At 40.6% G+C, this 22,335-nt stretch overlaps 1 protein-coding gene across 1 annotated transcript in view; it reads left to right on the forward strand.

Annotated features, from left to right (window-relative positions):
• tyw1 (tRNA-yW synthesizing protein 1 homolog (S. cerevisiae)) overlaps positions 1–22,335 on the forward strand; it is a 72,677-nt gene that overhangs the window by 6,677 nt on the left and 43,665 nt on the right. Inside the window, 2 exon segments of the mRNA XM_036964638.1 lie at positions 2,174–2,293; positions 2,660–2,678. Of these exon segments, the coding sequence (XP_036820533.1) occupies positions 2,174–2,293; positions 2,660–2,678 (139 nt within the window).

Genomic DNA, 22,335 nt, shown 5'->3' on the forward strand with positions numbered 1-22,335 from the left:
GTACGCAGCAGGGGTGATGTTGAGCGAGTAGAGGAGAGTGAAGAAAGAAACTACAGTATGAAGGCTAATCATTTTGATTTATCTACCATGCATCCATTTAGCTTTCATTTAATCTTGCCAATGCCGACAAACTTGTGGTGGGCAACATCATTTTAATCAGCCACGTACCCCGAGGAGTTCCTAAACTCCATAAATATGCATATGTTTTTCTTTATTTAATCAAGCAGCTCCAACAAAAGGTAATGACTTGTAATAAAATGTATCCCATATGGGATCCTGGATGTGTTTAATCATGGATGTATTTAAGATTAGTTGTGGATATATGCCTTAATAAATCAGAAGGAGGTTTGGACCCTTTAGGAGATGCTTGAAGTGAGAGAGGCAGGTCTCTCGTGTACTAGGTGTGAATGATCTCTCTGTATTTTTCATCCACTTACTCTCTCTGTTCTCACCTACAGTTGAAGTCGGAAGTTTACATACACCCTAGCCAAATACATTTAAACTCAGTTTCACAATTCCTGACATTTAATCCTAGTAGGTCAGTTAGGATCACCACTTTGTTTTAAGAATGTGAAAGGTCAGAATAATAGTAGAGAGAATGATTTATTTCAGCTTTTATTTCTTTCATCACATTCCCAGTGGGTCCGAAGTTTACATACACTCAATTAGTATTTGGTAGCATTGCCTTTAAATTGTTTAACTTTGGTCAAACGTTTAGGATAGCCTTCTACAAGCTCCCCACAATAAGTTGGGTGAATTTTGGCCCATTCTTCCTGACAGAGCTGGTGTAACGGAGTCAAGTTTGTAGGCCTCCTTGCTCGCACATGCTTTTTAAGTTCTGCCCACAAATTTTCTATAGGATTGAGGTCAGGGCTTTTTTATGGCCACTCCAATACCTTCACTTTGTTGTCCTTAAGCCATTTTACCACAACTTTGTAAGTATGCTTGGGGTCATTGTCCATTTGGAAGACCCATTTGCGACTGATGTCGTGAGATGTTGCTTCAATATATTCCCATAATTTTCTTACCTCATGATGCCATCTATTTTGTGAAGTGCACCAGTCCCCACTGCAGCAAAGCACCCCCACAACATGATGCTGCCACCCCCGTGCTTCACGGTTGGGATGGTGTTCTTCGGCTTGCAAGCCTCCCCCTTTTCCTACAAACATAACGATGGTCATTATGGCCAAACAGTTCTATTTTTGTTTCATCAGACCAGAGGAAATTTCTCCAAAAAGTACGATCTTTGCCCCCATGTGCAGTTGCAAACCGTAGTCTGGCTTTTTTATGGCGGTTTTGGAGTAGTGGCTTTTTCCTTGCTGAGCGGCCTTTCAGGTTATGTCGATATAAGACTTGTTTTACTGTGGATATAGATACTTTTGTACCCGTTTCCTCCACCACCTTCACAAGGTCCTTTGCTGTTGGTCTGGGATTGATTTGCACTTTTCGCACCAGAGTACGCTCATCTCTAGGAGACAGAACGCGTCTCCTTCCTGAGCGGTATGACAGCTGCGTGGTCCCATGGTGTTTATACTTGCGTACTATTGTTTGTACAGATGAACTTGGTACCTTCATGCGTTTGGAAATTGCTCCCAAGGATGAACCAGACTTGTGGAGGTCTACCATTTTTTGAGATCTTGGCTGATTTCTTGTGATTTTCCCATAATGTCAAGCAAAGAGGCACTGAGTTTGAGGTAGACCTTGAAATACATCCACAGGTACACCTCCAATTGACTCAAATGATGTCAATTAGCCTACCAGAAATTTCTTCTAAAGCCATGACATCAATTTCTGGACTGTGCCTTTAAACATCTTGGAAAATTCAACTTATTGTATGCAATCTTCTGACCCACTGGAATTGTGATACAATGAATTATAAGTGAAATAATCTGTCTGTAAACAATTTGTTGGAAGAATTACTTGTCATGCACAAAGTAGACGTCCTAACCGACTTGCTAAAACTATAGTTTGTTAACAAGACATTTGTGGAGTGGTTGAATAACGAGTTTCCATGACTCCAACCTAAGTGTATGTAAACTTAAGACTTCAACTGTACCTGTCATATTCTGTTCATCTCTCTCTCTCGTTCTGCCATCACCTTTCCCTATCTACTCCTCTCCCTCTCACCTGCTGTCTCCCGTCCTCCTCTCTTTCCCTCTCTTTCTATCTGCAGGAGGAGCTGGTAGAGTCCAGTAGTGACGAGGAGACAACTGGGTCAGAGGAGAATAGCCCAGGCTCAGTCATCGATGTGGAGGATCTAGGAAACATCTTGAACGGCATCAAGAAAGCCAAGGTCAGTCAGATACAAACCACACTCTGGGTTTTACACTAGCATACTACCTAGAAATGAAGCAATGTAATGGGCATGCATTATACAAGGTTTGCTGGTATGTATACTTGATTGGAACATAGCCATGGTTTCAATTTCAGTTTCGACATACAGTATTTCATGGTACTGTATCTGTGAGGCTGAAGGGTCACCATAGCATTTTATAACTTCGTACTATTGCTCCATAAGCCATTATGATGATTTTTTTTACAACTGCTTTACAACTTCTCCTGGCTGTTTTTGACATGGCATTGTACTACACCAGTCAAAGGCCACCTATCCTCTGATTTGCCGACAAGCACATACTCTATTTGGCTTCTGTGATCTCAGGCTCCATGGGGACACCAGGGTGAGTGGGGTCCTCATGGAAGGCCTCATTGCCTTGCTTTAGCAGCTAACACATAAGCTGAACATGTGACTGTGGAGTAAACGTGGTTTCATTGAAGGAAAAGCAGAGCGAGCGGCAGATGGTTTGGTAGACACCAGCCTGGGCAGGAAAAGTAGGGACTTGCATAAGAGTGAGCTGTGAACGTGCTCTGGACGCCCACTCCCCAGACTTCTGGGGATGAGTGACTAAAGATGAGAAGAGGGAGAGGAGACATTTACAGTACTCCTCATCTCGTTTTAGTCACACTCACTACTGAAGAATGAAGGGATGGAGAGAAGCATTAAGAGCTGCAAATATCCATCCCCTCCGTCTACCTTTCCATTTGATTGACATGTTGATTTGGGGAGAAGTCTGTCCACAATAAAGTGCTGCTCTGCCTTAACAACACTATCAACAAGGCAGGTCCTAGATTTGTCGCAAATTGACTGCTGTTCAGTCGTGTGGTCAGGTGCTACAAAGAGGGACAATTGGCTCCGAACAGGGCAACACGGCTGGCCCTTAAATGTACAAGAAGAGCTAACATTAATAATATGCATGTAAATCTCTCATGGCTCAAAGTGGAGGAGTGATTGACTTCATCACTACTTGTTTTTATAAGAAGTGTTGACAAGCTGAATGCACCGAGCTGTCTGTTTAAACTACTAGCACACAGCTCAGACACCCATGCATACCCCACAAGACATGTCACCAGAGGTCTCTTTACAATCCCCAAGTCCAGAACACACTATGGGAGGTGCATAGTACTACATAGAGCCATGGCTACATGGAACTCTATTGCACATCAGGTAACTGATGCAAGCGGTATAATCAGATTTAAAAAACAGATTAAAATACACCTTATGGAACAGTGGGACTGTGCAGAGACACACACACACACACACATGTACAGACATGCATATGCACACACATCCATTGTAATATGGTGGTATTATACATTTTGTATTGTAGATGTGTAATAATGTTATATGATCTTTTGTTTTATGTTTGATGTAAGTGCCTTAATGTTGCTGGACCCCAGGAAGAGTAGCTGTTGCCTTGGCAGGAACTAATGGGGATCCATAATAAATATAAATACACATGTCCTGTACATCTGAACCAGAATGGGAACATTTTCAACGCCCACAACTAGCAAATAATTGTGTTGTTCAGTGATAAAAACATATCAAGCAGGCCCAATATTAAACATATGAATCATATCATGATACAAAGCATTTGCCTAACCAGGAGGGAAATAATAGTTAGGTTGGATTCTTCAAAGTTGACTACAGATAATTATTTATGTATACAAAATAATGTAGTGCAATGTAGTGCAAAATGTTTTAAAGGTGTTTTTGTATTGATTATGAGGTGATTATGGTGTGATTATGAGGTGAAATCTGCATGCTGTAAATTATATAGGCTTTGAGGCATTTTGGCCATTTTGGCCATCTGGAACTGATACTAGTTTGTTTTGCACGTTGTGCAGTGCATACAGAATGAACATGTTTAACAGGACTTTGCTGCTAATGATGTGTGTGTGTGTGTTGAAAATGTAGTATCTTTCCTACAGAAAAAAACTTAAGGGTCAGCACAGCAGTGTTTAGTGCCAGACAGTTTTCTGGCATCATTCTTGTTTAGGCACCATGGGACTGATATCTCCCCTGATCCAGACTGATGTTGTTGGACAGCAAAGGAGAGGAAATGAATGTAATTGTCAGCTCTATTTGGGACAGCTGTCACTCAAGCAGAGTTTTCTGCTCTGTTCTGGTCTCCGTGATGTCACTTTCCTCCAGTGTCACCTTCCTGCTCTGACCCCACTCTGACTCCATCCTTCCTCTTATAACCAGGAAGGAGCACTTCTGTCCCAACTGTCAGTCTTTGTGTTTGCCCACAGGGGAAAGAGTGTGTGTTTGCTCAAGACGGGGTGTGAAATTAAGTTGTTTTGTGTGTTTTTAGCATCTCGGGATGGCTGAAGGGTAGTAAAGGCAATGACTTGAGTACGCATATATTTGATCCTTTCCTTCTTTCACTTTAGGTTGAACTTTAATAATTTGGACATATTCTCTTTGTTCAGAATTACCTCTGCTGCAGAGGATAAATTCATTAGAGTTACCAGCATAGAGGAGGTGTGATGGTGTGGGGGAGCTTTGCTGGGGACTTATTTACTACGGAGTAAAACTGGCCACTACCAAAAAGGCCTGATTGGTGGAGTTCTGCAGAGATGGTAGAACCTTCCAGAAGGACAACCGTCTCCACATGGGAACTCTGGAGCTCTGTCAGAGTGACAATCAGGTTCTTGGTCACCTCCCTGACCAAAGCCCTTCTTCCACAATTGCTCAGTTTGGCCGAGCGGCCAGCTCTAGTAAGATTCTTGGTGGTTCCAAACTTCTTCCTTTTAAGAATGATGGAGGCCACTTTGATCTTGGGGACCTTCAATGCTGCAGACACTTATTTTGTACCCTTCTCCAGATCTGTGCCTTAACACAATCCTGTCTTAGAGGGAGGGAGAGAGTGAGTTCAGCCAGGATTTAGAACGGCCGCCATGTTATTTAATCTCGAAATCTTGATGTAAAAATACGACAATCCCCTACGTTTTTATTGACTAACATTCGGGATAATGTGTATCCAATTCTGTTTTGGTGTCAACAAATTGCATATTTGCTTTCACTGGACATCTTCATAGGTTTTGAAAACTATCAGAAATAAACTGCACAATGGTGAAGCGTCAATTATCGCTTAACAACGGCAATGTAGGAGAAGGTGGCGCTCCTGGATCATTCAGACAGAAACCGCGTTAGCCAGATTGGATGACTGGTTCTACCCAGAGACATGTATTTATAGAGTTGAGCATATGCAGTTTCTGCATTATGATTTATTTACTTAAACATTCTCAGACATGTTAGCGCTCCATCAGTATTAACATTACATGTGGAATATTTTTTCAAATACTATAAAACTGAATGTGAAGAATGAGCATTATAGAGAACAAACCCCTTTTCACGTTATTTAAGATAGAATTGAAATACTGTTTTGAAATGATCAGTAAATGTAAAAACAAAAAAGCAATACGCACCATAAAAGTATTTAACACATTTAAAATGAATCTTGATATGTAATAACCCTGTCTGTCAGGTTTATGTACTCTTGTTTGTATATTTCTGTTTTCCTGTATGTGTTCATAAGAAAAAAGAAAAGAGCATTATGATGCGTTTACATGACACTACAACATTCTATGGCATCCACGTTAGCTCCCCATTGACATTACACAAGGATTATACCATGGCATTGTTGAATACTTGTTACTGATTGGCTTAAATGGCATTATGGCTCTACCACTAAGGGAAGTCAAAGACAGGGGTTTTCAGGTAGTCTAGTACTTACTGTACCTCCATACATCATATTCCCTCTCAAAACACCATTGAGATGGCTGGTCATCAATTGCTGTGCTCAGCTTATATTGAATTCACTGACAGGGTGTCCACCCACTCTGTAGAGTGGGTGAAAACATGCTTTAGTGAGGAAATGTCACTTCCTTATGCTATAAGATACATTAACCGAGACAAATATGAGTATTTCTCAAAAATATCTTTTAACATTATATCCAAAAAGTCAGATTTCTTAACCTAATACATCCGATAATAAGTACCGAGCTCTATTGAGAGTGGTGCCTCTTTCTCGCAGGAACCTTTGTAAAGGCTGTTGGTGGAAGGTGAGGACCAAGGTGCAGCGTGTCCATGATTTTTATTATAACCGAACACTAGAACAAAAATTATCGAAACGGCTCTATCTGGTGAAGACACACGAAACAGAAAACAACTACCCACAAAACCCGTGTGGGAAAAAGCTACCTAAGTATGGTTCTCAATCAGAGACAACGATAGACAGCTGCCTCTGATTGAGAACCACAAGGCCAAACAACAAAGAAATACAAAACATAGAAACTGAATATAGAATGCCCACCTTAGTCACACCCGGGCCTAACCAAAATAGAGAATAAAAGCCTCTATGGCCAGGGCGTGACAACTTTTGAGGATTTTACATGTTGTGGTGGTAATCTGCAAAGTTGTTTCCAAGAGTCGCAAAAGACTAAATGAAACGAGCATGAAACGAGCAGAATTAAACGTTAAAAGATTTGAAAATAAAAAGCTTGCCCAGTGCTCCGTTGACATTTCACAGAAATATTCTAGTTTATGTGATAAATATTTGAAAAACAGTAATTTCGCATTAATATGAAAGTGTATACATAAATGTGAAAATACTAAGTCATGTCTCAAAATCCATATATATCTTACCTCTATATTGTTTTATGAAAGATGACGAGTTAAACAGTGATTCTTTCAGTTTAGCCTTAATTCTCACACAGCATCCAGCCTAGCTGATGCAATTCTATTTACCAGATTTTTGACCACTTTTTTTCTCTGTCCTCCATCAATTTAGTCACCCTAATTTTGGCCATCCTACAAGGGGAACAGATTATGATCGCAACATGAGGTTTGGACCATTGGTTTTCTTAGAGCAGTATCTTCACAATTGACATTGATCAAAAGATGCGTTTTTGATTGGACACCCTACTGGTAGTAAATACAGTAATTATAATAAATGCCTTATGCCTGTCTCTTGATAATGTACAGTATGTAAATAAATGTAATTCAATGTCATATTATTGTGACACAGGCAGTGCTCTGGTATATCTTTGTCACAATATGCAGGAGGGCTGATTTTGTCTCTTCGTCATTGTACACAATTGAACATTTGACATCAGAAACTAAGTCAGACTATGGACTGTAGGTGTCAAACGCTGTTTTGTGTATCGACCCCTCTCTGGCTCTTGACTCTGTTGTTGACTCTGCCAGTAGGAAATACAGTATGATGCTTCACTATTGTTCCTCCTATCGATTCTCTTTGACTAATCACCTTGGAGAATAGCTTGGTCAATAGCAATTCATAACTTTACTGCCACATTAAGTCCAGTGAGCTTTTCGAAGACTGATGGCAGTGCATTAAACATTTTTGTTGTTTGCTGGGCTCTATCTGGGAACAATGCCAGACAGTGAGTGTTAAATGGATCTTTGGCCTTGCTGCTAGGCTGTTTGCTGTGTTGGGTCTGTTGTGTTGTGTGAGGACCACTGTCCTTAGTGTCCTGTTTCATTGTTGATTCCCCTCAACAAGCATCTGGACCAGGTCTGGGGGGAGGGGAATGAGGGACAGCAGCAGTTACACTCTGTGTCTGTGAGCATCACACAGGGACATGTTTGGACCATACAGAACTACAGAGATACAGTATATAGTGCTCACACTGACACTCCAGATTACAGCACTCATAGATTGATGTTGTATATCTTTTGGAAAGTCGAATCCCAGTTTATTGGTTGCATACACAGTTTAGCTCCTAACAATGCAAAAAAAATGACAATAACAAATCAAGAAACATTGGAACAAATCTAATTAACAACCCAAACAGAACTGTGACAGTAGTCACCTCCAATCTTTTATTTTACCTTTATTTAACTAGGCAAGTCAGTTAAGAACAAATTCTTATTTTCAATGACGGCCTAGGAACAGTGGGTGCCTGTTCAGGGGCAGAACGACAGATTTGTACCTTGTCAGCTCGGGGGTTTAAACTTGCAACCTTCTGGTTACTAGTCCAACCCTCTAACCACTAGGCTACCCTGCCGCCCCAAATTTGATGTCCAGAAGTGCTTGTCGGTCATAGAATATAATACAAAAAACAAATAATTCCCAATCATTCTGATTGTGTTCCGATTGTGACCTCATGTTGTAACATTTTCTCACAGCATGAAAATGTTTCCAGTTCAGTAATTGCACTGGGAAGGCTGAACTCATGTGGATGTCTCTCTCACGCCTTCTCTTGCCCTTGATTTAGCTAGCTAGCATAATTAGCTGTTAGCTGGTCGAGATGGCTTGTTCTCAGAGGTGAGCAGTTTAACCTTGTTTGTATAGCTAAATAAACTAATTTAAAAGCTAGGTTTTAGCCAAAGTATAAACAACTGTTTTACATTGAGCTATTTTTACACGACACAGGGCAAAGTACAGTAATCCCTTTACATGGTGGAGGAGGATGTGGGAGGACTGTCTGACACGTGTGAGGGGTTACTTATTTATTCTATCCTACGACAAAAGCCCCCCTCTACCAGGGATGGAGTTCCTCGCTAAACAGGGCTGAACATGGCTTGTCTGACTGAGGACATGCTTCACATTCACCCACACACAAACACATGCATTGCCACCCCTCTCTCTGCAGCATAAACCCAGCTGTAGAGAGCAGATAGAGCTGACAGATAGCTGCTGGCTGGGCTCAGAGCCTCAAACTTTAGTCAGCTACCCCAGAAGTAAGCTAAAGTACTGCACAGCCTAGGAGGTGATAAGCAGACAGAGACAGACAGTGTTCTCTGTACAGCCCCTCGAACCCAGACAGATGCCAACCAGACCTAGACTGTTGATACTTTCGGATGCACAGGCGTTGTTTTGAGACTCAACACCACTGAGGCTGTGCTGAACCAGGCTGTTGTGCTGTTTTGTTGGCCCCCGCTACAGAGAGAACATGGACTTGCTCTGCATTTAGAGAGAGACTATGGGATGTTTGGGTCACTGGCTCTAGTCAATACGTGAGTAAGTGCACTGTCTGATAAGAACAAATCCAGCCGCATGAATTGCAAAAAAGTGCAGAAAAAGACTTGAGTTTTGTTATTGGTGTATATAGTATACAGAATCTTCCAGGCCCCGGTTCTGAAAAATGTATAATTATAGGCATTCTTTAAATCATACTACTATGGTACTGTGATTAAAACAGATGTCATGCTTGATAATACGATTATTAAGATATGGACATTTTTCTGGTTAGAATGATTTTTTTCTCATATTTATTTGTGTTGTTAGGCCTAACAAAGTTGATTTACTTTCCCAAAATTCACAAGTTTTCCAGAAATCCTGGTTGAAGAATTGCAGGAAATCTGGGCCTTCCAACCAGGATTTCTGGAAACCCTGTGGTCCTTGTGACTGTCATTGCTAAAACATTATACAAAAAGACAAACATCTCTTGGAAAGGTCACTAGGTGTTGTACTAAGGCTGTCTAAGTATTTTTTGTTGTATTTTATCATATTTTAATTTGCTTGCGCACCACAATGAAATCCCTTAAAGAGTAAATCAGCTTCGTATGTCCTTATTTTATTCATAATTTGTGTACTGTCTGGTCGGGTATAATCATAATTCATATCAGATCTGTGTACAGCTTGCTCTTGTGTACAGCTGTGCTTTTACAAAGTTTAAAAAAACTTGAAGTTCAGCTAATAATCAGGACCAGTGGTTGGAGCTGTGCTGTGAACCTGCTGCAGGCAGACAGTCCCTGGTGTGAGACGTCACCTGTCTGAGAACAGAATTAGCCCTGAGCCCAATGTATGCACGCTTGAATGCAAACACACACTATCCACTCTCCCCACTTTCACACACGAACACGTCCACAACTGCTGACAGACTATATCAGCCCGGCGATAACTAGCCCTTGAAGAGCCCTGTTACTCTGCTACTCTGAGACGATGAGATATAGTACCCTGTAGTCAGGTCTGGGCAGTGGCAGCAGTACCCAATACAAGTAATTTGGTTGGACCGATAAACATGGCTACTCTCCAAGGCCAGTTGTCGATCATCATGGCGTTTGAGAACATGACTCTGTAATACCTATTCATACATTCAGGGAAACTTTCCACCAGGACTTCATTAATCTTGCGTCGGTGTTGTTAAACAGCGAGTCCCTGGAAGCGTGGTGTATTTACATGGTGTACTGTATGGTATGCCTCTCTTCCATGCAGTTTAATTTACTTCACCAGTCTGGCAGATTGACTGGGGGGAGGGAGCTGTACCTGTCTTAAAGAGCCCAGAGCGGTAGCATTGAGTCAGGTACTGGAGAGGCCTTCTACCCCTGGTCCCTGGGGCCCAACGGTGGTGTGGTTGTGCTTGATGGTTATTTAGCAGAGTTAAGTTTTGATTGATAAGCTCTGCTTAATTGATTGATTGACTGCAGGGATATTTCCCTTTGAAAGCTAGACTTTCTCATATGTCTTGGCTACAGTAGCGAGTAGCTAATCTGTCAATCAACAAGATGAGTGTCAACATCAGCTTGGTTGATCAAGGTGGGAATCTGTCTTCCTGTCTGTCAGGAACTGCTTAGTAGCTGCAAGGTGAGGCTGGGGAACAGTCACTGCTCCATGGGCATCCAGTCATATAGAGATCTACAGTATATGACTCTGTGAGTGTCCATTGTCACCCAAGAAGTCATGACACTTCAGATAAAATCACTTAACCCTTGATTTTCATAGTCCAGTCAAAAATCAAAGACTGAATTTGGGAGTTATTTTATTTAAGATGAAGTGCTTTCAAATTTGCTTGAAATACCCTAGCAATTATCAAATGTCTTAATTTGCTGGGTCAGAACTCTGTTCCCTCTCCTTTGAAGAGTTATCCATCTGTTGGAGACATATTGCATCACAAAAATTCAACAGGTGTTTGAAGTAATTGTCTGCCTACTGTTGTTTGGAATCAATCTACCCTTTTGTTTTGCCAGTGTGGCACTTTTTGTTCTATTGATTTTTCCCTGTAGAAGCAGACAAGGTAACAGCCCCGAAGACCTTCTATTCTGTACTGTACATTAATTGAATCAGTATCGCCACTGTCAGCATTGCAGTGTATTACTGAGGGTCATGATTCATGTCTATGTGATTGGTAGAGCAATGTCCTAAAGCAGGCCCCCTTTTGTCAGCATTGTTCAGGTGGTGAGATTTACAGCTGTAATATCAGTGGTGCTCAGTGACTCATAGCCTCATGGACAACCCTGTCGGGCATAGAGCAATTATCAAGGCCAAGACGGTTGATGATGCCTCAGATTGGGCATCATCACATTTGCCAAACTTATCTTACCCCATCCTGGGCCTAGTTCTGTTTAGTGTCGCATAGTCAATGTCTATGGTTCGTTGTCATGCACAAACAGATCAGGGACCATTCTAATCCTGGCCTATTCAGAGATGACACCCATATGGCCACACACAGTGACGTGACATCACACGTCATTTGGTCTATAAATAATATGTCTTGTGTAATATTTGTAAATACTGGTTTTTAAAGACATCATGTTCCCACTGCTGTCTGTGGTTTGACCTGAGACAATTGACATAATGGAATACATGTCTCACTCGTGTCTGGTATTGAAATTTGCTTGTCATGATCAGAGTTGTAGTGTTTAAAGGTAAAGTTCACCCAAATTACAAAGTTACATATTGGTTTCCTTACCATGTAAGCAGTATATGGAGAAGGTTTGACAGTAATCCATGGTTTGGTTTAGTTTGTTAGTTTTGGTTTAGTCTGGCACTGATTCTAAATACTAACGTTTTAGCATTTTTGGCAAAAATCCCATTGAAGTCATGGTACCGATATTAGCATTTTCTGCGCATCATGTTCAAATCATCGTTAAGTGACTTTGTTGAGCTCGTCCCAATACATTTTTTATACTTTCAGATGATTTGGACATAATGTGCAAAAAATGCTAGTATCGGTACCGTCCATGACTTGAATGGAATTGGTGCCACAAAATCCAAAATGTAAGCAATTTGAAAACAGTGACAGGGAAATAAAACCAAATCAAAGATTCCTGTCATAACTTGTCCATTGACTGCTTACAGGGTGTGTGGTAATTTAGTAATTTGGGTGAACTTGAACTATTCCGTTAATGATCCAAGAGTGTTGTTTTTACAAGCCCTTATCAAATCACTGTCATGGGTGAAAGAAAATATATTGTTGTCCAATTGTTATTGAAGGTCAGTGTGAGAGTAGTTACGTTTATGTCAATAAAGCACCTTTTTAATGCCTTGCTATGGGGCAAACAAACTAACCCAGAGTTTTGTTTGGCCAAACAAAAACTAACCCAGACTTTGAGGGCAAACAAAAACTAACCCAGAGTTGTGTGTGTTTTGCTGCAAAGAAAAGAGAGCAGAGCCAGGAGGATGGACAGATTGTGAAGCTGTCCTGGCTGAACGGAATGATGAAGGCTGAGGAAAAGGAGGAGAGGAGAGAGTTGATCACTGCTGCCCTGAGGGAGGCCCTGACTGTAACGGGATTTGTCCTCCTCTGACGAGGAGTATGAGACATCGGACCAATATGCAGCGTGATACGTGTTCATCATGTTTTAATGAACAAAATCACTGAACACAAAAATACAAAATAACAAATAGAAAGACAGAAACGAAAACCGAAACAGTTCCGTGTGGAACACACAGACACAGAAAATAATCACCCACGAAACACTGGTGGGAAAAGGCTACCTAAGTATGATTCTCAATCAGAGACAACTAACGACACCTGCCTCTGATTGAGAACCATACCAGGCCAAACGCAAAATACAACATAGAAAAACAAACAGACTGCCCACCCCAACTCACGCCCTGACCATACTAAAACTAAGACAAAACAAAGTAACTAAGGTCAGAACGTGACACTGACTAAGCAAGGTAAGGAGCAGACCTTCAGTGCACTTCATAATCACTACAGAAATATAGTCAAGGTACTGTAACACTGGAAGCATTAGAGAAATATAATGGAATTGGGGTTGCACTTCTTTTTACCGTACTGAAGTGCCCAGGTATGCATGCACTTAAAATTTACATGGTGGAACGTTACTTCTAGCCATGTTTTATAAAACATTCTCTTTAGGACAGATGGCATCAGCAACTGATGTACCATCATTGGTCCTATAGTTCCCTTAATAGCTGCCACTTTGGTGGATAAATTATCCAGCTTCGATAATCTGCTCTGAAACAGACCCACAGCACCAGATGCATCTGAACAGCATGTCCTTAACCTTTGTGTCTACGGAGACACTGAGGGGAAAAAGTGATAATTCACTAGAAGAATAATAAAGGGGTTATAGGGTGGGGAGGCACTGTGTGTGTGTTGTCTAACGGGATGAGGAACGGGCCAGGATGGAGTGTGTGTAGGGAGAGTGTGTGTGTGTTGCTATGCAGAGAGCAGTGGGCTAGTGCCTTGAGTGTGTGTTGCCTAATGCGGTTTAATGATGCAGCCCGTTCCAATTACCCTCTCTTCCTTCTCTCCACTGCTGCTCCTGCTGGCGCCGTCTCCGGAGACTTCACTCTCTTCTCCTCTACCCACTGCTATAGCCTTGACTCGTGGTCCTCAACATAGTGGTGAGCATCAATATGGCAGGTGTAATAGATTTATAGATTTCCTTCCTGCCTTTGTAAAAGAGCTCTAATGCCTAGAAGATGCTAATCAATCAACTGGTTGGTTGCCTCTGCTCAGCAGAAAAATAATTTTGTGCTTTCAGAAGTCTTAGTTTGGAAGACTTCCTTTTTCACCTGCATTTGGTTTGCAGTACAGCATTTGAGATTTCATTGAGCAATATCATTCTATGGTCATGTAGAATATGGTAGTAAGGTATTGTAGACTGACATACCTGTTACAATAGTTCATACCCTCTTACAATGTGTCAACATGCTGCCTGAGCATGAGTAATTAACACTACTATTTAACCCATAGACATACAGTTGAAGTCGGAAGTTTACATACATCTTAGCCAATTACATTTAAACTCACTTTCTCACAATTCCTGACATTTAATCCTAGTAACAATTCCCTGTCTTAGGTCAGTTAGGATCGCCACTTTATTTTAAGAATGTGAAATGTCAGAATAATAGTAGAGAGTGATTTATTTCAGCTTTTCTTTCTTTCATCACATTCCCAGTGGATCAGAAGTTTACATACACTCAATTATTATTTGGTAGCATTGCCTTTAAATTGTTTAACTTTGGTCAAACGTTTCAGGTAGCCTTCCACAAGCTTCCCACAATAAGTTGGGTGAATTTTGGCGCATTCCTCCTGACAGAGCTGGTGTAACTGAGTCAGATTTGTAGGCCACCTTGCTCGCACACGCTTTTTCAGTTCTGCCCACACATTTTCAATAGGATTGAGTTCAGGGCTTTGTGACTGCCACTCCAATACATTGACTTTGTTGTCTTTAAGCCATTTTGCCACAACTTTGTAAGTATGCTTGGGGTCATCCTGACTTATGTCTTGAGATGTTGCTTCAATATATCCATATAATTTTCTTACCTCATGATGCCATCTATTTTGTGAAGTGCACCAGTCCCTCCTGCAGCAAAGCACCCCCACAACATGATGCTGCCACCCCCGTGCTTCATGGTTGGGATGATGTTCTTCGGCTTGCAAGCCTCCCATTTTTTCAATGGTCATTATCGCCAAACAGTTCTATTTTTGTTTCATCAGACCAGAGGACATCTCTCCAAAAAGTACGATCTTTGTCCCCATGTGCAGTTGCAAACCGTAGTCTGGCTTTTTTATGGCAGTTTTGGAGCAGTGGCTTCTTCCTTGCTGAGTGTCCTTTCAGGTTATGTCGATATAGGACTGGTTTAACTGTGGATATAGATACTTGTTTCCTCCACCACCTTCACATGGTCCTTTGCTGTTGTGTTCTGGGATTGACTTACACTTTTCGCACCACAGTACTGTACGTTCATTTCTAGGAGACAGAACGCGTCTCCTTCCTGAGCGGTATGATGGCTGCTTGGTCCCATGGTGTTTATACTTGCGTACTATTGTTTGTACAGATGAACGTGGTACCTTCAGGCGTTTGGAAATTGCTCCCAAGGATGAACCAGACTTGTGGAGGTCTACAATTTATTTTCTGAGGTCTTGGCTGATTTCTTGTGATTTTCCCATGATGTCAAGCAAAGAGGCACTGAGTTTGAAGGTAGGCCTCGAAATACATCCACAGGTACACTTCCAGTTGACTCAAATGATGTCAATTAGCCTATCAGAAGCTTCTAAAGCCATGACATCAATTTCTGGAATTTTCCAAGCTGTTTAAAGGCACAGTCAACTTAGTGTATGTAATCTTCTGACCCACTGGAATTGTGATATAGTGAATTATAAGTGAAATAATCTGTCTGTAAACAATTGTTGGAAAAATGACTTGTGTCATGCAAAAAGTAGATGTCTTAACCGACTTCCCAAAACTTTAGTTTGTTAACAAGACATTTGTGGAGTGGTTGAAAAATGAGTTTTAATGACTCCAACCTAAGTGTATGTAAACTTCTGACTTCAACTGTACATATATTCACATATAGTGGTGTCTGAAATTATTGACACCCTTGATAAATTATTGTATAAAAAAATAGTTGTATAAAATAAATAATGAAATATTGAGCTATATTGTATTCTTAAAAAAATGGGAAATTATAATTTTTTTACGAATTCAATTGCTCATAGAAATAGATTTAGTCTAAAAAGTAATACTTTTTTTCCTCTCAAAAAGTAGGGGTCAAAATTCTGAGTGTACAGAACACCTGCACTTTCCATGACAGACTGACCAACTATGATCCCTCATTGTCACTTGTTAAATCCACTTCAATCAGTGTAGATGGATGGGAGGAGACTGGTTATAGAAGGATTTTTCAGCCTTGAGACAATCGAGACATGGATTGTGTATGTGTGCCATTCAGTGGGTGAATGGGAAAGACAAAAGATTGAAGTGCCTTTGACCGGTATATGATTGTAGGTGCCAGGCGCACAGGTTTGAGTGTGTCAAGAACTGCAACGCTGTTTCCTGTGTGTATCAAGAATCGTACATGCAAAATATTCAGCCAACTTGACACAACTGTGGGAAGCATTGGAGAACATGGGCCAGCATCCATGTGGAATGGGGCAAAAGGGGGCACAATTCAATATTAGGAAGGTGTTCCTCATGTTGTACACTCTGGATGTTAGCTAAAGAGTCCTACCTCATTTGGAAAGGAGACTTCTCTGCCTCTAATTAAGAACATAATGTTGTGAAGGCTTAATGTGTCTGTATCAACAGAGCCAACATTTTTATTTGAGCTTTTTTCTCTACAGATTTTGTCAATATTTCATCAGTATTAGCCTAAAACTTGAGCCTTAATGAGTGAACAGTTTGGTATTTGTCGATGTAAAATGTATTATTCATTTCAGATCTGTAGAGGAGCTCTCGGACAGGACTGAGTAGGGGAAAGAGATTGGGAAACTCAAGTGTAGCGCTGGCCTACTGGGTTTCCTAGAGAACTCAGCATTATTGATAAGGGAGGAAGATCTCAGTGTCTCTTTGAATTCTGTGGAAAGTGAAAACATTTTATTTTGTTGAAACGGTTATTTTTTTACTCTGTTTATTTAGAACCTAACGAACAACTAGTCAAATCTCAAATCAAGTTTGTTCACCCACTGGGTCAATCAGCTGAAAGGACAAAGACATGTTTCCACCAGCTCAAGTCTTTATACCCTCCTTTAGGTGGAATCTCCTCCTTGCACCTCTAAACACTGCATCTTTGTTGCTAGGCAGGAAGTTATGTAATGTGTGTAATATCTGTTCCATCTCCCTTCATCTGACCTGACCTCGGCCCACATTCCCCGCACTACTAGGTGCCTCCTGTATATAGCCTCGTTATTCTTATCGAGTTACTTTTTATTTTAGTCTACTTGGTAAATATTTTCTTAACTGTTCTTGAACTGCACTGTTGGGTTAAGGGCTTGTAAGTAAGCATTTCACGGTAAAGTCTACACTTGTTGTATTCGGCGCATGTGACAAATAAAGTTTGATTTGATTTAATCCACTGCTATCTAACCTTATCAGTGACCGCAACCAAGTGATTGCCTCTTCCCTTACTTACTTTCTAGACCCATACTTCTTATCCACCCTCCATTGACCCCACCACATACATTCCTCATACATGTAACCATTAACTTCTAGCATAGCAGTTATTTAAAACTAGAACCCAACAAAATGGACAATATATAGTGTACCTTCACATCTCAATTGTAAGGATATGGGTTACTCTTGTTTTACGGGTAGACTGGTGACTGTCTGATTACTTTCATGTAGCCATGGGAGATTAATACAGTGTGAAAGGGGGATGACTGCAGTTGGAGTGGGTGGCTATAAGCCATACAGCAGCGCAGGTTTGGAGGTCATCTCTCTCTGTGGCTGGCCTGGTGTTCACATGAGCTTCTCCAAATAGATAGGTACAGTTAATCAAATCCACTGGGAGGGAGAGGAGCAAAGCCCACCTCCCGTCTACCTCCCCCTCGCTCCTTCTCTCTCTGTGCAGACAGACATAAAAGGCAGTTGAGGCGTTTGAAGTGTAGGTTTTTACCTAATGAACACCGGAAGGGAAAGGGCCCTCAGATTAGACTCAACACTAACTCCCACTAGGCCTTGTTCTCTTCTCTGTGCTGCATCCAGCACCAGCCAGTCTTCAGCAGAATTGTAATATATCTGAGTTGGAACAACAGCCCCAGCTCCTGACACCTCCGAATTTGCCCCACGTGGGTCGACAAACAAGTAATAAACAGTAGTTAGCCTGTGCTCAGGGGGATTGTGGGTAAGAACATGATTTAGTGTGTGTGTGTGTGTTTCTGACTGTGTGCGTGGTACAATGGATTTCCTGTGGGTGTAAAGGAAGCGTCCTGGATCGATAGCCAGCCCCCCCGTGTTTGGGTAAATGGTAAATGCATCTTAATCCCCCATCGTGCATCATATCGTTGGGCCTTTGCTAGCATTGCAATAGACTGAGTTACATTTTATTTATTTTATTTTACAGCATAGCTCAATTACACCAGGCTTTAACCTATCCAATAACAGGAGGACACCAGTCCTGAGAACAGTGAGATCAATAATTACTCACTTTTGAAGAACATAAATCTGACACAAGATGGCTGACTTTTGTTTCCAAGGTGGGCAAGGCTATAGTTAGCTGCACAGTAACCAAAGCACACCGGGTGTCCTACTAGGATGAAAGATGACCTGTCAATGCAGCCATTATGAGCACTCAACATTTCAACACCTGAAATGTCATGTGTTTTTTTTCTCTCTCATGGCGTCTATATCATGCTGTTTTACCTCACACACAGGACTGAAATAGAACTTCTCATAAATGCTGTGTCTTTTGAAAGGCATACATGGGAAGGCCCCCCTTGAATTCCTATGAAGAACCCTTGATATAAAAGCACTGGCATGTATCACGAGGATTTAAAAGAGACAAATAAAAGTATTATGTTTGATGGGGCTGACTTCAGAGAATGGCTGTCAGAGCTTGAAACGCTGTAAATGAGTAGTCCAATCCACAGCTGGTATAGACAACCCTTCATCATCATGTACACTTATATCACACTCAGCCTCAACACCTTTTGAAGTTATGTTGCAAATTTTAATGTGTGGGCTTTGCTCTTGGGAAATCACACATCATACTTTTTTTTTAATGCTATTGGCAAATGGTCTAGTGCCTTCTCACGTATTATGCAATCAGTATTACTATGTTGTTACCGTGTAACATTACAAAAGTTGCAATCTATCTACACATTTTGTTGTTAGGACAATTTGTTTTTAATTGTTTTTCTACAGAACTCAGTCAAATGGAATCTCACACAGTGTCAACATACATCTCCCTCCCTTCTCCCCCCACACACAAATCCACATACATTCATTCTCACAGAGGGATCCGCAAAGAAAAAAACAAAGGCAAAAAAATCAATCCAAAACAAACTGACATTCACAAATAGAATCAACTCAAAAACAAGACACCCACTATACAGCATATTCTCTAAGGGTGTTTTCAGACTTGGTCCCTTTCAGACAATTTTTGTGACACTAAGCTCCGCAGTTGTCTTGTCATTATTCCCACACCATACACTAGACTACTGCAACACCGTTTCCACTGCCTTTAACCCTTCAGATTGGAGAGAGAAGTTGATGATGTGCCTGTTCGGAAAAAACGTGTGCTGTTTTTGGATATTGATTAGCGGTTGTCAAGGATGCACAGAAATGCCAAAATATGTGTGGAGTTTTGTACTGACATGAGGTCCAGATTATTTGTTTGCATTATGTTGATCAATAGGCTAAGAGAGCTTCATAAACTGTTTATTCGATTGTGGGGTTTAAATAGTGTGAGAAGACAATTTATTTGGTGAGAATCACAACACATGTACAAAATCTGATCTAGCTCTTAAAGGGGCAGTAGCCTATACAATTTTCAATTAGGCCTACATGATTTATTCTGCAGTTATTCTACTGGTATTTAATATGTTACCAATAATACTTACATGTTAATATTATCTTCGCATTACAATGATTATGTCTCATCTTTAAAGAAAATGCAATCTATTAGCTTCCAAAGTATAAGTCGGTATATCTACAGTAGCTGTCTGATAGCACATTCTGATGGAATGGCTTGTCCTGTACTTTTACCCAGAGTGCATTGAGTGAATGTTGGAAAAATATCTTGGTAACTTTTTTAACATAGCAATGTGAATGCAAAGAGGACTTGGACCTCAAAAAAGGTGAAGTGAACTGGCAAATGAGTTGAGTCCTCATTCAAAGGCAAGGGCAGTGTGAATGCAAAAAGAACAGAGTATTTTTTTTTTTTACCCCACAGGACTGAGATTGGTTATATTAAAGAGGACTATATGTAAAAACACCCTAAGATTCCAAATTTGATCAAATATGTCTAGTTTATGTTTGACGTTATAATACATAGAGTCTAATGGGATGTATACTGTAGTTCAGTCCTCCAGTTAGTTATTGCAGGTGGATATGAGGCTTTCCAATTGATGGCCATACATTTTTTTGTGGCAATTAGACCTAGATTACAAAACGTTCTCTGATATTGATCCCTAATATTTACATTTCTCAACAGACATGATCGTGGTGATGGAGGGCTATAAATTCCTAGACACAATGAAATGAAAGCACATGCAGTACCAGTCAAAGGTTTGGACACACCTACTCATTCAAGGGTTTTTCTTTATTTTTACTATTTTCTACATTGTAGAATAATAGCGAAGACATCAAAACTATAAAATAACACATATGGAATCATATAGTAACCAAAAAAGTGTTAAACAAATAAACATATATTTGAGATTTGAGATTGGCCACCCTTTGCCTTAATGACAACTTTGCACACATGGCATTCTCTCATCCAGCTTCATAAGGTAGTCACCTACATGGAACTCAAAAGAGTTTTACCTGGAACCAAAAAAGGGTTCTACCTGGAACCAAAAAGGGTTCTCTTATGGGAACAGTCGAAGAACCCTTTTGGAACCCTTTTTTCTGAGTGTACAACGTTTCGCAAAATGACTGCATACTCTGAGGATGATGTACAGTACCAGTCAAAAGGTTGGATACACCTACTCATTCAAGGGTTTTTCTTATTTTTAAAAAACAATTTTCTACTTTGTAGAATAACAGTGTAGAATAATAGTGAAGAAATCAAAACTATGAAATAACACATTTGGAATCATGTAGTAACCAAAAACGTGTTAAACAAATCAAAATATGTTTTACGTTTGAGATGCTTCGAAGTAGCCACCCTTTTACTTGATGGCAGCTTTGCACACTCTTGACATTCTCTTAACCAGCTTCATGAGGTAGTCACCTGGAATGCATTTCAATTAACAGGTGTGCCTTGTTAAAAGTTAATTTGTGGAATTCCTTTCCTTCTTAATGTTATTGATCAGTTGTGACAAGGCAGGGTGGGTATACAGAAGATAGCCCTATTTGGTAAAAAACAAATATTGTGGCAAGAACAGCTCAAATAAGCAGAGAGAAACAACAGTCCGTCATTATTTTAAGACATGAAGGTCAGTCAATATGGAACATTTTAAGATGGAAGATTTTAAGACACCAATAAGAAGACACTTGCACAAGCATTTCGCTACACTCGCATTAACATCTGCTAACCATGTGTATGTGACAAATAAATAAAATTTGATTTGGGCCAAGAAACATGCACAATTTACATTAGATCGGTGGAAATCTATCCTTTTGGTCTGATGAGTTCAAATTTGAGATTTTTGGTAACAACCGCCGTGATTTGTTAGACGCCGAGTAAGTGAACAGATGATCTCTGTATGTGTGGTTCCCACCGTGAAGCTTGGAGGAAGAAGAGGTGTGATGTCGTGGGTGTGCTTTGCTGGTGACGCTGTCTGTGATTTATTTAGAATTCAAGGCACACTTAACCAGCATGGCTACCACAGCATTCTGCAGCGATACACCATCCCATCTGGTTTGCACTTAGTGGGACTATCATTTGTTTTTCAACAGGACAATGACCCAAAACACCTCTCCAGCCTGTCTAAGGGCTATTTGACCAAGAAAGAGAGAGATGGAGTGCTGCATCAGATGACCTGGCCTCCACAATCACCTGACCTCAACCCAATTGAGATGGTTTGGGATGAGTTGGACTGCAGAGTGAAGGAAAAGCAACCAACAAGTGCTCAGCAAATGTGGGAACTCCTTCAAGACTGTTTTCATGAAGCTGGTGGAGAGAATGCAAAGAGTGTACAAAGCTGTCAACAACGCAAAGGGGGGCTACTTTGAAGAATCTAAAATATATTTGGATTTTCTTAACACTTTTGGTTTCTACATGATTCCATATGTGTTATTTCATAGTTTTGATGTCTTCATTATTATCCTACAATGTAGAAAATAGTCAAAATAAAGAAAAACCCTTGAATGAGTAGGTGTGTTCAAACTTTTGACTGGTACTGTACATTTTCCCAAAATGGTGTCAGTTTCTCACAGGATCACAG

The sequence above is a fragment of the Oncorhynchus mykiss genome, chromosome 27 (assembly GCF_013265735.2).
Source record: "Oncorhynchus mykiss isolate Arlee chromosome 27, USDA_OmykA_1.1, whole genome shotgun sequence".
NCBI lineage: Eukaryota > Metazoa > Chordata > Actinopteri > Salmoniformes > Salmonidae > Oncorhynchus > Oncorhynchus mykiss.